General features: G+C 45.3%; 1 protein-coding gene across 1 annotated transcript in view; it reads left to right on the top strand.

Moving 5' to 3' along the window:
* Nucleotides 1-17,298, top strand: part of LOC8026544 — a 60,037-nt gene that overhangs the window by 16,095 nt on the left and 26,644 nt on the right. The window contains exons 7-12 of the mRNA XM_040208749.2: nucleotides 1,564-1,628; nucleotides 5,297-5,442; nucleotides 7,958-8,208; nucleotides 10,604-10,940; nucleotides 14,024-14,238; nucleotides 15,891-16,085. Coding sequence (XP_040064683.1) covers nucleotides 1,564-1,628; nucleotides 5,297-5,442; nucleotides 7,958-8,208; nucleotides 10,604-10,940; nucleotides 14,024-14,238; nucleotides 15,891-16,085 — 1,209 coding nt within the window. The remainder of the gene's footprint in view (nucleotides 1-1,563; nucleotides 1,629-5,296; nucleotides 5,443-7,957; nucleotides 8,209-10,603; nucleotides 10,941-14,023; nucleotides 14,239-15,890; nucleotides 16,086-17,298) is intronic.

Raw genomic sequence — 17,298 nt, 5'->3', positions numbered from 1 at the left:
CAATCAGTAAAATGGTGCCAAGCGGTTTTTTGGAATTACTTGGCAACGCCTACAGCACTGTACACTTGTGGGATGTCGCAATGTTTCTTTGGAGACATTAAAATTGGACATTCATTACCACCCTAAGCTAAAGCAAAGCTTGCTCCAGCCTTGCAATATGTTTCGAAAAGCAAAAAGAAATGTGTCATGTCATTGGCATTTCAATTGCATCTTGAAAGACTCCCAGGTGGCTGAACTTGACCATGATTGGTTTATTTCGGCGAGCAAGATTCTCTTCACATGTCCAGCATTTAAAACAAATATTTTTATTTTTATTAGAATATCTGCTTTAAAAGCTACTTTTGCTGCTCCAAAACACTGTTTTGGCTGCTCCAAATGCCACTTTTTCTGCTCCAAAACACTGTTTTGGCTGCTCCGAAAGGTGCTCCAAAACAGCTTAGGCCAATCACATTACTGAGCTTCCCCACTTAACGTGCCGGGCAAATCAATAAAATTTAAGATTCTTTACTCCCGAGTAGATGGATTACTAATGTCTTTTAAATAATTTTAAACAATTGCTCTTAAATAATGTATTTCATGCATTATTGAACTTTAGAGATAAATGTTGCTGCCAGTCTTTTTGATAAGAGACGGCAGGAGTGCCCTCCCCCTCTCAACATCCTTGCAGTGCTATAGTTCAGAAGTTTACTTTCAACACTCCGCACGGTAGAGAGAAACGTGCGAGCGTTTTGCACATTGTTAACACTGTGCTTGCAGCATTGCGGGCAAGCACCACAGTAGAGCCTGAAGCAGTGGCCCCGCCCCGATCAAGTGCTGGAAAAGGGTTTACAATTTATTGGTCATCAATGGATGACTGAGTAATTGGCTATGCAAATAATTTCTGGAGGACTAGTTCCACTTAGACCCTGGGTTCCTGTGATACTAGTTGGGAAACCTCGAAGCATAGTGGGTGTTGATAAAAATTGGGAGCGACCTTTACCTTCAGAGTCCCATAATGCGCATGAAATGATGTGAATTGCTGTGTCACGTGACATACACTTTCCCGCCAAATTTAGCGGGTAACTGAATTGGCGCGTAGGTCACGTAACATAGATTTCCCCCGTTAAATTTAGTGGGGAAACTGAATTAATGCTTTGGCCACAAGAAGTGAATTCTCCCACTAAATTTAGTGGGCAAACCAAGCTGACGTATAGTAGGTCACATGGCGTCAACTTCCCCAAGGTGTACAGGTCATATGACGCCACTTTCCCCGCTAAATTTACCGGAAAGTGCATGGACGAACAAACAGAATTTTGAAACAAAAAGATAGCATTCTATGCCTAAAAAAACAAAAAATTAAACTAAATTTGAATTTTAAGGTGACAAGGGTGTTAAAAAAGTACTACTATCTGCTAGTGTCTTGGTATTCAACCGAGAAACTTTTACCTCCTTGATCTAAAACGTAAACGTAAGTGTGCGGTCTCTCTAGACTCAGGGTGCCTCTGTACTCTAAAATTATCTTTGCAATGTATGAAGGTAACTTTGTATGAACTGACCAATATATATATTTTCTCCACATTTCAGTTGAAGTCACTATTTGCCAGCCACATGAGCAGCAACGTGGACAATCTGGCAGTGCTGCAGTTCCTGTGAGTCTCGGCCCCTCGATTACTAGAGAACAATCTCGGTCTCGCTTTAGATCTGGGATTACTGCTTAGACTTTTAAGGCCGACATATACTTTCTGCAAAGAAACAAAAGTATAAGAACAGTCCAGTACGGGGCATTTAGAAGGAAAAACGATTGTTTTTTTCGGTTTTTCTCGCCGCAAAAATAAACTACCGTAATATCCCGAGTCATCGCCCATCCCCGAGCCATCGCCCACCCCATTTTTTTGGGCCAATATCGATTTCCGAAAAAACACCGAGTCATCGCCCACCCCTTCAAATACCCCAGCGCGGACTCTGCGATCCGCGAACACTCATCCTACCAGAATGACGCGGCCGCGGACCTTACAGTTGGAGGACGTCCGTGACAAAGTAAAACGAAGGAGGGAAAGACACTTCTTTTTGTTTACGCATTTCCCCCGTGAGCGACCCCAAAGTGGTCGTGTATCCGTGCGAAAAGAAAACGATGGAGATAACAAAATAAGAGTTTGTTAATGTAACCGCGGAGTGTTACGTTAAAGTCTGTCTCCGCCGAAGTAAGGTCACCGCGAACCCGCTCCTTCTTCCCGCCCGTCGCGACCGCGGTTGTGCAATATTTTAGGCAAAGCCAACGCGTAAATAAAGCTTTGCTGGAACGCCCTACACAGACGTTTGCAGAGCGTCCCAACCGTGCATTGATAGCCCGCCGTGCACGGACGCACGTATGTACGCACCAAACAAGAAAGTTGCGCAAGAGCTTGCAATTGACAAGGCGCCCGACTTGGCCCGACGCCAAAGTATTTGCCAACGCGACCGCCGGCTTTCCCGCTTTCCCAGCATTGCTCTTGGTCGCTTCTTTGGTCCGCTCGCTCGCTCGTTGCGCCTGGTCGGTTTTTTTTATTTTCTTGTAGACTTTTCTTTTTTTTTTTTTTTTTACTAACTATTAGAACATAGTGGTGACTAGGGTGCCTACATGTAGGCACCCTAGTGGTGACATTCTTTCACGGAACAAACGTTCGCGCTATATGCAGATCGGCGGTGTTTCAAGCGCGTATGCAAGCAACGGACTTCGCTATAGTAAAATATTCTTTCGTGAGCATTTTTTTTCTGTAAAACAATGAAACTAAATCGAGTTTTGAGTTTGATGTATCTCTTGTGCATCAGCGCTAGATACGCAGAGAAAAATAGGCGGTTTTTTCCGCTTTTTTTCAAGTGTTTGTGCTCACCCACCGAGACATGGCCCACCCCACTTTTTTAATGAATTTCAGGCGGTTGGGGGGTGGGCGATGACTCGGGATATTACGGTATATGTCAGTGAACACTCAGTCTCCACCCAATTGTGGTGTGCTAATGGTTGGGACCAGATATGGCGATTTTTCAGCACTTACCGTTACCTGATTCAAAAGTTATAAGCAATTTAAAAAATTTTCAGTGAAGAAGCAGTGCTCATTCCTGGTCGCAGACACTGTTCATCCCCATGCACATGCGAGTTCCATTGGCCACCATTTCCTCACTGAATTCTTCAAAAATCGCTTGTAACTTTTGTATTAGAAAACGGTAATTTCTGAAACTGGCATCTGCTCATTAGAACTGTTTTTTTCCTTCCTTTTGTCTTTTCTTTTTTTACTGTTTCGAACTTGGTGTATTTTATTTGCCTCCCCTTATATAAAGCTCAATGGAGGGGTACGAAAACAAAGCGACATGAGCGCGAGCTCTCTACCCCTCGCTTCAAAGTCTGCCAGCGAGAAGCACAACACGTATCGTGCTTGTGACATCAATAGTTCATGCATGGCCAAGGGTACTGTAGTTGCGAACCTTGCCGCTTGGTGGCGTCAACCCGTGACGATCTCGCCTGGTAGTGATATCCGAAGGCTGTATGCCCATGGACTATAGACAATTATAAGCATGGAGCCCCGACTGGTGCCCTGTGCGTGCAAGACCGTACAATGTGCGCGTGAACCTAGCCTTGACGAGCTTACAATTTCACAAGCGTGCCCATACTAGCAGAAACAAGGTGGCGGCCAGTCGCCCCGCTTGCAATCGTCTATACGTAGCATGTTTGTAATGTCATTCGCGGCCATGCTGGTATTTTATGAGCCTGAGCATTCGGTTCACCGCGCTAGTTTCACAGCGCATAAGTAGTAGCTCGAGGGAACCAGTAAGTAGAAATGACGGTCAGTACTTCAGCAGGGGCGACACTGGCAAGCTATATATAAGGTATCTGAAGTCTCCAGGCTTGATCTAAAATGGGCCGTAAAAATCGGCGCCTGCACGTGGCAATCTGAACTTTTCGTCAAAGATGTATTTCACAGGTCGGTTTTATCATGCAAAATTACCGAGCGTAACTCCCTTTCTGTAAAAAATAGGGCCGAAAACTTGCCAGGGTCAACGGGTGGCGGCGATGCAGGCAACCAAGTCGAGTGGCAGGGCACGTTTGGCTCACATATTGATAGATGCATGGTGTTGGGAGCAGCGTCGGAAGGTGTAGCCGGCCGGCGAATGAGAGCAGATGACATGAAGACGAAATCCGTCGCCAGCAAAAGTGCCGTCGTTATGCAACCATGCTCTTTTTTTTTTACTTCAAGTTTTGGTACATTACAAAAAAGATTATGTTCATTTTAGTAGACCACAATCTTCGCGAGCAGTCTCAATAAGGAGGTCGCAGCAGGCTGCAAGTCCCGGTCTCTTGATCCCACCGTCTTGCATAGCCCCCCTGCTGTGTATCGAGTGAAGAAAAATGTTGGGTATAACATTAGTTTTCTAATGATAGTTTTCTTAAACAATGTCAGTGTGTTCCTGACAAAACCGACCATAATCTCTTTCACAATTCGTGTACAAGGATAAAACTCTGCGCTGCATTCCGTCTCGCAACTGCAAGTATCTACTGTAAAGTTAATTCATATTAAGCCAGGGACTCAGAAGATGACCTTTTTAAGTGGTGTTGCCCTCCTTTAAAGGAGGACACTACCCAAAAGGGTCAGCTTTTGCAAGCAAGGCCACTGGCCACCGCCATGTCTCTGCTCGTGCCAACAAACCCGTGCAATTTCAAGCTTGCCAAAGCTACGTTCACACTCAAGCTGCACGTGCTTGCACTCGTGGAGCACCAGTTGGGGTGCCATGCTTGCAATTGTGTATAGTAAACGGGGTGGCGTCCTTCGCCAAATCACATTCAGGACTAAGTCACTCCACGAGCAAGCCATATTACCGTAAACTGACGCTGCTTCTTAGGAACTCACGACGTGGCAGCATTCTAACTGAGCTTCATAGACTGCCACCAGAAGCAATATTGAATTCTGTTAATTTTAAAATTAGCCCTCTCTACCTCTCTGCCTGCAAACTGGAAACGCTAGTCTAAGCTAGTGTTTCTGGGTTGCTGGCTCAACATAGGCCACATCTAAACAAAGAAAAAAGTGCAAACATTCTGTTTCCGCACCCCTTTAAGGTCTTATGAATAAAACGAAATCTGGTCCCAACTGCCGGCGCCATACTCCGCTGAGACCGAGCGTCAGGCTCGTTGGCCGACGCATATGGTTTATTTTTATGGCGACAAATGCACGATTCTCTTCTCTTCCCCTTACGCCTGGTACTTCTCAAACATCTCAAACATTTCTTGCAGACTGGGGGAAGGGTAAGGAGCGTAGCACTAGAGGACTTGTCTCGCGCCTTTGCGCAGGACTGACGCCGTGGTGCAGTTCCACGTGTTCGGGCGAAAGGAGGACGGTCCTGCGGTGCGGTCCCTGCTTGAAGAAGCGCTGAAGGTCGGCAAACTGGGACCCTTCACAGTTGACCGTGGATTCTTGCAGCTCCAAGAGGAACCAGGTACTGTATCATGCTACGTGGGAAAGTATCGCCTCCTCGTACTCCAGAAAGAATGTGCGGTCCCACGAACGTTGACGAGACGTAGCGTTGCTCCGAGGACGTTTGTGGGACCGCGTGCTTCGTCAAGAGTCTCTCTCGGGGTCAGTGGGCATTTGGGCGTTGCCAAGTCTCACTGGGCCCACTGGAGTGTGAAGCGAAGCCGTGGGATTGCATTGCCGGTTTGCGCATCCCGGGGAGAGGGTGCGCTTCCACGGACATGTTTAGAATGTTTGTGGGACATTAGGCAACGACGTGTGGTCCCACGGACGTCCACAGGATGTCTGAGGACATTAGGTTGCTCCAGGGATGTTCGTGGGACTGCACGCTTCGTCGGAATTCTTTGTCGGGGTTGAAAACAAAGCTGTGGGATTGCAGCACTGGTCTGTGCATCCCAGTTGAGAAGAGGTGCTCTCGCGGACATTTTCAGAACGTTCACGGGACATTACGACGTTGCAGTGCCATGCATCGTCTCTCAGGTTGCCGTACCTGTGAGTCAATGAGGGGCGTTGGATTGCTGTTGAATTTCGTTCCACCCAGTGGAGCAAAATGCGAGCGTTCAGTTGGTTGACCACGTTCCAGTGTTCATAAAGTTATTTGTATTGATCACGTTGGTGCTGCTAACCAGAACCAATGCCACTTCTGTTTCACATGTCTGAAATAATCTAGCTGCCCTTGAATATGAAGTATGGTTGTCTTGAGCTTTGTGACCTTGGCGTTAATATTCCACTGTGTGTGGTGACAAAAGAATTGCTGAAATATTTACTTTTACATTTGAAGAAGCAGTGTTGGATAAGGTACATCTAAAAGTACTTCAAATAAAATACAAAGTAAATTAGAGGTTATGTACTTCAAGTAAGGTAGTAAATACACTGGGTGCAATGTACTCAAACTAATTAGTACTATAAGTACAATGTACTTTCAAAGTAAAGTACAAGTACTTTGGACAAATACTGTGTCCAAAAGCCAACACGTTCCCAAGTTTATATTACAAGTACTTTTTAACACAAACTTTCATGGTGACTTTTCATTAGTTATTTTTGGAAATGGCAGCAAATATTGGATTAAGTCAAGTGGCTGCAGTGTTGATAAAGCATCATTTTGTAATACCAATTTAACAAAATAAAATTTGGGCAATGTACCGTGAGTTGTACTTTCCTTCGAAGTACAAGAAAAAAATACTTTAGGTACATGCACATACTCAGAGAATGTGCTTAAATTAAAAGTAGGAAAGTACAAGTATTCTAAACAGCCTTGAGGTAGTACTTTAAGTACAATGTACTTAAGGGGGGACACTACCTTGAATTGCACTTTTTTTTCAAAAATATTCATATTCAGAACTGCAGAGTTTTGGCATGTATGGATAACAAGGAACACTCTCACAAAGTCTTGTCAATGTGCACTGACAAATAATATCAAAAATAATTATCCTTTATATATTGGTGAGGTGTGCTGCCCTGCATAGCACTCGTCATCCACAAGTGAAAATAACTGAATTCAATATCAGTATATCAGAAGTTTGAGGAAGACATCACCTGCACTGCTGGAAAGAATTTCTGACATTTAACATGCAAAAAGATATTTTTAAAATGTTATCTTGAAACTTCAAGGGCATTTATCTCAGCTTCACCTTTTAGTGTCAAATATCAGTTCAGGGAAGCTATCGTTTCATAAATTATGTGTGCAGACATATTTGGGTTTTTCTATATCAAAATTTTCTGGAGAACACGACTGAACATACTTTCTGCATTTTTCTGCTCTTTTGTTATGAAAAGTTTATATTTCTTTTAATCAAATGTACACCAAAAAAAAATTTGTTTTCCATATTTTTTTTTTGTGAATAAATTTTATAATTTTTGAAATTTCTTTTCATAGTCGTCTGAAGCAAGTATTCTGCTGTATGTTCCAGCAAAAAAACTGGCCATTTTCATTACCCTTTCTAAACGATAGCTTTCCTCAACAGATACACTTTTTGATTATGAACTTTTATGTAACTCATCGTGGGATAAATTTATAGAGTTGAAAAATTCCACGGCATCCTTGTCCAGTGCTATGAGTACACCCTGCAAATTTCATGGAAATAAGACAAACGATTCAAAAGTTAGCCTTCCGGAGTAGTGTTCCCCCTTAAAACACTTTTCAAAACTGTGAAGAAGGTACAAATCTTTTACCATTTGAAAAAGAAAAAGAAGTTACAAATCTTCTAACATTTATAAAAGTTACAAATCTTCTAACATTTATAAAAGTTACAAATCTGACATTTGAAAGAGGTGCAAATCTTTTTTAAACCAGAAAAACTTTTTATTTTAACAGGGGTTTTCTATGCAAAGCGGTAGATTCTATGGGGTACCATGGAATCTACCGCTTTGCATAGAAAAACAAATTATTAAAAAAAAAAAGTCTCTTCGCTTGCCGTCCTCCCTCCCCCCCCCCCCCCCCTCCCCCCCCCTTTTTATTGACCTGGAGCCGTTCCTCGCAGCAATGCACGTAGAGGCGATGGAGGTGTCACGCTCTCCCCGTGTGGGGGACGAGCTGATGGTGGCATGCATGGCGGTGGGGTCGAGTGCCCTTCGGGTGCGCTGGTTCAAGGACGGATTCCCCGTGGACCCCGAGGTGCCCTTCCGCTCCCTCTGGACCTCCCTGGTGCCCAAGAACTCCAAGGACCAGTTCACGGCCCTGCTGGCAATAGACCGGGCGTCCACCCACGACGCGGGTGTCTTCACCTGCCAGGTAGGGCCGGAGAGAATGTGGACGCGCCGGATGCACTCTATAAAGTTCGCGCAACTTGCTTGCGTGCCACAAACGCTTGGAAAGGACTGCGGAACTCGCTTGCGTGAGTTATCGTACAGCCGTAAAATCCCGAGAGATGCCCCACCCCTGAAAGGTAACTCGCCCCCTATTTTTGGCTCTATTTGCTATTTTTTTTAAACACCGAAAGATAGCCCACTTCTAGTAATCATAGTGTTGGGATCAATGATGACCTTGGCGTAGATGTTTCTAGCTAGCCATGGTGGGATATAATCAAATATTGCTGACTGGGAAGTACTGTCATCTTTGCTTCATTGCCCCTAGCTGTCCACAATAACAAGTTTGGCAGACACATCATCTAATACAGGGGTCTCCAGACTTTTTCGCTAAGGGGCCGGATAGAGGCTTGTCACTGTCTCGAGGGCCGGAAATATAAATGGGCAGATGTAAATGAGGGAAATCTAAATAAATAATCCTATATATCTAAGCATTTAAATATACAATATTTTAAGTTAGAGTAACATAAAACAAAGAGATTCTAATGTGGATGAATGCATTCAACTTTTATGAAATTTAATCATTTAGCAGCTGATGACATCACAAAATAATGGGAGCCCAGAAAAAATACCAGCATAAACCAGAGCGCATAGAAACTTTGGCACGTTTACACAGGGCAGAAGACTAGTGAGAACGATAGAGGTTATGCTGACAATATTTAATAGTTAGGACAGAGTACACCAAGCGCAATATACATAGGGCCGTAAATTAATTTTGATGTACTTAGTTACCCAAATATGGAACAGGGGACTAGGAGTGTAGATTCTGCGAATGACAATGTCCAATTACTAATATGACCAGAGGATACGCCTTGCGGTAGGCAGCTTTTTCTCGTTTTTTCTGGTAACTTCGTTTACGCGGTTGGTGCGCGCCGCGACACCGTTTTACACGCGCTTATTTTTTTGCCAGTAGCAGCGGGCGTGCTGGAAGCGGGCCGTGGGCCGGGCTCCATTGGGAAGACTGCAGCTAGTCACGGGCCGGTCGGAAGACCTCCGCGGGCCGGATTTGGCCCGGGGGGCGGGGTTTAGAGACCCCTGATCTAATATAATAGTATTTTTTCAACTTTTCTTGATTGCACAGCGAAAGTTAGCCCACTTCTTATTTTCACCAAATTTTCTCTCGATTTTCGGTAGGCTATCTCTCAGGATATTACAGTAGTTTATTAAAATTGTGGCCAGTGGAACCATTTTTTTTTTTTTAAGATGTGCAAGGGAGAATTATTTTAAAATACAGAACATTTGCCCATTCTACAGCGGGCACTCATCCCTCAATTTTGTAACATTTCGAAAATACACAAAGGACATATCTTTACGTATTGTTTACCCAATGGAGCACCCATCCCCTGGTTTTACGTGAATATCTCAGAATTTCGGGCGGGCGCTTGCTCGGGATTTTACGGTAGGTTCCATCGCACGTTTTCGGTACATTTTCGGTACATTTTCTCCTCCTTTACATGAAAGGCACTGTTGGAGAGTATACAGGAAAGCTATGTCCTGACTGAGTTTTTTTTCAAGCCCATTCCTGGAATGCCATATTTTATGCGGTGTAGGCTACGTACAAGTGCAGACTATACAAGAATTTTTTTATTTTTTTTTCTGAATTATTTATTTTTTTGAGACCTGACGGGTTTTGTGAATGACAGAGTATGTTAATGACGACTTCTGTATGATATAAGCTTCTTTGTAAGGTAACGATGCAGGCATTTTTCCGTGTGCTGTATACTTGGTAAGCTATTACTGGCGGACTGTGTACTGATATCTGAGGAAAATTGATTTTTTTCAACCGAAACTTGCTTTTGTGGGCACTAGTTCACAATGGGAGTGTACTAGTGTTCAGAATATATATCTGGGCTAGGCATTCCTCTGGCAATTTTTCAGGGAGAACCACAGCTGACTTCTAAGTACTTTTTTGAAATTTGGTCCGTGATAAGTAATTGAACCTCTTGACAGAGCCTTCTCACCGACTATCGCTAACTTTGCTTTTGCGAACTAAATAGTGAGGTGTATTTTTTCTTCTAAAGTGAAGCACTCAATTTTAATAGTCATTAAGTTCTGTTTTATCAAAGATGAGTTTGGCCTGAAACCAGAGGGCACCCAGAAAGATTGTGTTGAAGGTGCACTCGTTTAACCAAAAAGTATGCGTTCTGTCTGTTGCAGTCTACTTGAACTGTACACTTAACCCAGTTAACATACATATATATGTGTAACTTTGATTCTATATCATAAAACTTTTCGGTTCCTTTTTTTACTTTACTGAGAGTGCATCTCTTTACGTGCGCACTTCTCCCAACGTCTCCTCTTCCGACCGCGTGTCCACACAGGTCAGCGACTGGGGCGCAGTGCAGAACAAGAGCGTTAGGGTCCGTCTGGACGTGGCCCCCCGCCCCCTCGTGTCTCCGCTGTCCCTGACCCTCGTGGAGGGGCAGCCGTTGGAGCTGCTCTGCCTGTCGCCCGGCGGTGTTCCGCTGGGCTTTCGCTGGCTCCGCAACGACCACCTCCTGCCCCCCAAGGGACCGGAGAGCACCGAAGACCTCTACCCAGCCGGGTCACGGCTGGTGCTGGGCGCGGCGCGCGCTTCGGCCACATACACATGCGTGGCAACGGGGCCGCTAGGAGCGGATCGTGCCGACGCGCTCGTCACAGTCTTGGCACCCCACGGTGAGCAAAGCGGGACGTTGCGACTCGAGCGTAGTTTAGCACTAGCTCGTGTCGGAAGCGTACCTTGGACGCTGGCATAGGTAATATACCGTGAAATCCCGTAAGGGCGCCCTTCCCTGTGAGATCGCCCATCCCGTTTTTCTGGCTGAATATCTAAAACGTAAAAATACCGAAATATCGCCCACCCTCATTCTCGTCGGACATTACGCGATCTGCGGTATCGGTATGTCTGACAAAAGAGTTTCTAGCAGGTTCACGCATTTTTGTCCGTGATCTGCACATGTGACATTGGCTCATGTGACGTGCAAGTTGATCCCGCGTGTTTATTGCATCGTAAAATGCGAGTCTCCTGCGTCCGCGATCCGCGGTATTTGTTCTCAGGGCATGCACATTCTTAGTGGGTTTCCGCGTTTTTTGTCCGCGATATGCGCACGTGATATCGGTTCTCATGTTGTATGAGTTGTCCCGAATGTTCGTTGCACCGTGAAATGCAAATCTGCTGCGTCCGCGATTCGCGGCATCGGTTCCCATAGCATGCGAGTTTGCGACAGGTTCCTGCGTGACCTCCGCACCGTGTACTGTGTTTGCACAATTCTAACGCATACTTTTTTTTGTCAAAATCGGTGCCCAAAACTACATGCGCGTTACAATAAAAAATAATACAACTCCCTGTAACACCGACTGAGAGCGCAGCTCTTGAGGAGGAGGAAGGAAGGGTACTCGGGGGGGGGTGAAGTGACCTGGGGGGGGTCACGTGACGATGCCGATGATGTCATCAGTGACGTCACTGATGACGTCATAAGTGACGATGACGATGTGGACTCCGATGATGTCATCAGCGATGATGACGATGCGGATGTCACTGATGACGTCATCCGTGATGATGACTTTGCGGATGCCGGTGACGTCATCAGTGACGTCACTGATGACGTCATCAGTGACGATGACTATGCGGATGCCGGTGAGGTCATCAGTGATGATGACGATGCGGATGCCGGTGACGTCATCAGTGACGATGACGTCATCGGGGAGGTCACGTGACCCTGGGGGGTGGTCACGTGACCTCGGGGGGGGGGGGGGGGGGGGTCGCGTGACCTTGGTTACGCCGACGCCGCTCAAGCCGGGAACGGGCCCCTAAGAGCTGCGCTCTAAAAACTAAAACTTGAGAAAAACGCAATACTCGGTATTAGGTGGCTAGCTCCCTCACCATCGTAACTGTTTGTTTACATTCGCCATTTTGGTATTCGTGTCGTGCGCACTCTCACCTGTCTATAAAATTGTGTCTGCCGTTTTAAGATGTAAAAAAAAAAATCCACTGGGAGGCTTTATTTAACCGAAAGGCTGTCGCAACGGTGGGAAAAATAACAACAGAGCAGCACTGCGTTGCCTTGCAGTCCCAGCGACCCAACGAGCTTGCCAAGTGTTCTTTGGAAGACGATTCTTCCAAAGGCGACGGTTGCGCACTTGTACATGCGCAAGAAGGGTGGTGCTTCAAACGCTTCAGACAAAAAGCAGGGTTCACCTCTGTGGACAGCAAAGAACCATCGTCGAGCTCTGACAACGGCGGCTAGTACACAGCATTTATTTTTGTGTTGCCGTTCGTTTCATAAAATCCGTTCTATTAAGTATGTGTTCCATCTTCACTATTTTACCTGTGTGGTAGAATTGACCACAATTTACTTTTTGGATATCTGAAAGCTAAATCTGCCTGCACGTTAGGATCGTGCAAACACTGTAAAGCGAATCTGCTGCATCTGCAACCCCTTTTACTAAAGACACAGGATGTCGTAGCAAATTACCGCGTGTTTATCACATCATAAAACATAAATTTGCCATATCCGCAATCCACGGTATCAGTTCCCGTTTTATGTGGTTTGTAGCGGATAACCCAAAGTCTTGTCACATTTTTTTTATAACTTTTTGCCGTTGCATCCCCAAAGATAGCCCGCCCCATGTTTTTCCCAATTGATCTCTTCATTTTGGGTGGGTGTCCTTACGGGATTTTACAGTAGTTTATTTGAGTGGCACAAGTGAAAACGTGGTGATGCAATGGCACTGTGAGTGCCACCTTTCGAACACTGCACGACGGTTGACGCACTAGGAAAGATGCGCTCGTGCACACTCTGCTTCTGTGTCACCTGCTAGCAAACACTGCCTCCTAGCCAACGTTGTCTGCGAACAAATATTGTCTGCTAGTAAACATTGTCTGTTATTGAATGTTGTCTGTTAGTGAACATTGTGTTTTTTGCTGAACACGCTTCTTATAGTGCAAGGGGTGTGCTTGTACCTCTCTCCGCTTTTGTGTGATTTATCAAACACCCTGCTAGCCAGTGTGGTTTGTGAGCAGATATTGTCTGCTAGTGAATATTGTCTGTCGGCGAACAAGCTTGACATGGCACTGGGGATACACTTGTGCCACTTCCACCTTTAGCATTTTCCCCAAGAAAACATTGCCCACTTCAATGTCGTTGTCTGCAATTGATCTTGACCACGAATGAAAACATAGCGACACAGTGGGGACGCTACTGCAAGTGCCACCTTTTAACTGCCCCACAAAGATCCTTCACAAAGGATCCTAAATGCTGTCGCATGACCTTAAAATCATATATGTATGCCCGCCTCTTTTGAAAAAAGACAAATGGTAAAAATATTGGGTGGGCAATCTATAAAAATGAGACAGCCAAAGATTAAAAAAAAAATTACGGGTAAATATTGTGGGGCTAGCTGCCAACAACACGGCGCAGAAAACTGGTACTGCAGACCGCGGACACAGCAGATTCGCATTCCACGGTGTGATAGACCTGTGAGAACTTGCTACTGACTCGCTTGTCACACACATACCGATACTGCTGATCATACGGTTACTATGATTCCCGCAGATCGTCCTACGAAAATCTGGCATCAGGGGGTGGGTGATGTTTTGTAACTATGCATATTTAGCCAGAGAAACAGGATGGGCGATCACTCTATCTCTCGAGTGGGGGAAGACGGGGGCGGGGTGTTCATGCGGTATTTTACGGTACGTCTCTTCCGGCAATAGCCAGAGAGACTAGTTTTTCGAAGCAGCAGTCTCCCGCTTGCAGCCGCAGAAGAGGTCTGTCCACCTGAAGAGTCCCACGGGGTGGCGTGGCAACGGACGGCTACCCACTCTCGGGACATCCAGCCCTGCCCGTCCCCTCCCTTTGTGGAGGGCCAGGCTGTGCGCTCCTGCGGCCTGTCCCTCGAGCGCAGGCCCCTGTGGGGCAGCCCAGACTTCTCCGGCTGCGCGGATGCCAGGCTGGCACAGCTCAGGTGGAAGGCAAGTGCAACTGCAAGCGACTGCTTGGGACTTGGAAAAACACCAAATCCCACCCCCCCTCCCCAGATAACAAACAAAACAAAATTTGAATGGGTTGGGTAGGACAGGTTGTCGCCAAATTAACTTTTGGTGAAAAAAAAAAATAAAGAAAATGTTTACTGCAATGTTTTCGTTGCGAGGCTCGTTTTATAAGTCGGGAGCAATTTCAAAATGCTCCTCTATCTTGAAGCGTCGACCCTGAAATAGAAGCGTAATTTGGAATCGCTCAAACGAGTCTCGGGATGTAAATATTGTGGTAGATATTTTGTTTGTTTTGGGAAAGTTTATTTTGTGCTTGTGTATCTTGTCAAGGCACTTTGTAAATCTTTCAGCCTTTTTACTTTGGTGAAGAAGGAAGACCAGTGAAGCTGTACTATGGTGGGAAGGAAGTAATGGCCGGCCGCAATTCGGGAAGCCAGAGTGGAAAGTCTGGAAAGGTTGTCATTGTCGCTCATAGATGGCGGTAGCTGTCCAGAGTTTTGTGTCACCATTTGTTTGCTGGTGGGCACGATCCTGGGGAAACTAGCCCTTAACAGCTCTGCTGTAAAAAAACTTTTTTGGGGAGTTCGGCATTTTTTTAAGAGTAAGTGTTTTGAGCGCTGCAGTCTTCTGAAATCACAAGACAATGTTCTGGGGTCGCGACAGTTTGCGGCACGGAGGTGGCCTTGAACCTCAAGATGTGTTCCAATCGAAAGCTCAAAGCAAATGCAGTAAGCCTGCGATAATTCAAATTTCGATATTTCATGCTTGTGGTTAATCCAAACAAATTTTAAAATTTTGGTTGTCCTGCTGTGTTCTTTATGTATTCATAAGCTGCTCGATTTGAACGGCGTTTTCATTTAATTCATACTTTTTGTTCTCGCGACCGAGTTGAGTGTGCTTTTTTCCGAGCAATGGTGCACTGCAGAGAGGCAACACCCGCTGAACTTCCTTTTGCTGGTATTGCTTCTCTGCAGCGCTCCGGTGCTTGGCGAGAAGTGCACTCAACGGGCCTCAAGAAGGGCACACATGAGCTATGAGAACGGGCACCACACTGAAATTTCCAGAGCAACTTGCACAAACGCTCTTATGTGGTGGCATGTCATAGGTCCACGTCATGGCATCCGTGCGAGTGGCTATGAAAACTGCAGCGTGGTGCCTGTTTTCATCGCTCATGTGTCCCCTGTTTAATAGTTCATGTTAGACGACAACTTGGCCCAATGAACCATCTTAATTTTGTTTTGAGCTCTCATGTGCTGCCTGGACAGTCCACGATAAACAATGTTTTTGAGGAATAAATAAACTTATGTCATACATTTCACAAATGTTTTGTGTATGGCGTACCTCCTTATGATCAATAGGCCTATGTGGAGGAAGCCGTAAAATATCTGCTTTGTGAGTGTAGCCATTCATTTGGTAAATCATAATTTTATCTTGCATCATATCTGGATAAATTTCGGATAATTAAAACTTCTGATAATTAAAACAAAATTCCGTGGGTTCTTGAGTTTGAATTAATGAGAGTCTACTGCACAAGCTAGTGCCCATCACGAATTTCCGAGTATACATTGTCTCCGTCGTCGAGGGCACACGGGAAGAAGTTCCCCTCGTCCTCTTTTCTTGCGTCCACGCAGCTGGAGAGCCTGCGCATGGGTTACCTGGTGTCGTCGCCGCCCCAGCTGGCGTCCGAACTGAGAGGCTACCTGTCCGGTCGCGCCCTGGGTCCCGGAGAGGGCCAGCCCCTTGTGTCGCTCCTGGCGGGGTTGCTCGGCTACCTGGAGCACCCCCTCCTGCGCCAGGGGGGACGCCCCGCAAGGGCCGCGGTCGAGGTGAATCCTTCGTGGTTGCTGTCTGTCTTGTCTGTTTATTTATCGGTTTGTTTTGTACGCCCTCGGATAGCTCTAAGACACTCGGGTTTTTCATATATTTCTGACTTTTTTCGCACGTCATTCTTTCTTGGCTCGAGAAACTTTTGACAATTGTAATGAATGGCCCTTTCTCATAGACGGTAATACTTGCATTTGATCTTGCAAATATTGTTTCACCTTCGCTCTGGTCGAATGCAGTTGCAGGGCCATCTCATAGATTGTGCCGGCATGTTTGCTCGTCGCAAGATCGAAAATGCTCGGTCGTACGCAGATGTTAGTGTGTGAGTGGGCCTTAGGGCATTAGAGAAAACTATAGTGATGAAGTAACAAGGAGGAGTCGTTAGTATGGTAAAATATGACTCCTAGTTAAACAATATTGGCTACGCCATTCTTGAACTCTTCGGGATCTTTGATCGATGCTGTTGTCGTGGGTAGGCGATTCCACTTTTGCGATGTCTTGAAAAAACGACTGTAGCAGTGCTGCGACGACGGTTAAAGGGAGGACCCCAACATTCCTTATGTCCTTTCTCCTCCAACTCATTAAATTTTCACATGTGCTGCAATTTGTTGTGCTAGGTGCAAACAATTGTTTTTTTATCCATTGTAGTTTTCAAGATATTCACACCTTTATCACATACATTTCTCTCTGACTTTTTTACAATACCCCTTGAAAAACTATGGCAAAAAACATGTCTGCATGCTATACAAGGAGTTGACAGTGCAACAAAACTACTATTATAATTTTAGCAGTATTCTAGAAAAAGCTGTTGTGTGTTCAAAATGTTTAACTGATAATTAAGAACGAGTCAATAAAGTTTATGCATATTAGAAAACACCTTGCAGTTAACACTTTCCAGGAATCTTGCTCTTGTGGCACTCTTTTATCTTTGAGGTATCCAAAAATTCTAAAAAGTATTCAGACACATGCGACAACCTGACGATTTCCATCATTGGTCATCATTCTTTTTTCTGCGAGATATGAGATGTATAAGGGGTGATTGGATATGGCGAGAGGAGCTCAATCTATATGTTTCCCAACATTTGAGATCACTTATGCTCAGTGAAGGGTTTGACTGTTTTGAAAGGGATAAGTACTATACACCAGGCATGGGCAAATAGTGTATTTTGAGTTTGAAGCGAATTCGAAGCGAATAGTGGTTTTGATTGAATCTTT

Source organism: Ixodes scapularis, unplaced genomic scaffold (assembly GCF_016920785.2).
Source record: "Ixodes scapularis isolate PalLabHiFi unplaced genomic scaffold, ASM1692078v2 PGA_scaffold8__174_contigs__length_109621045, whole genome shotgun sequence".
In the NCBI taxonomy this organism is placed as follows: domain Eukaryota; kingdom Metazoa; phylum Arthropoda; class Arachnida; order Ixodida; family Ixodidae; genus Ixodes; species Ixodes scapularis.
This window is presented reverse-complemented; position numbering and strand designations above follow the sequence as displayed.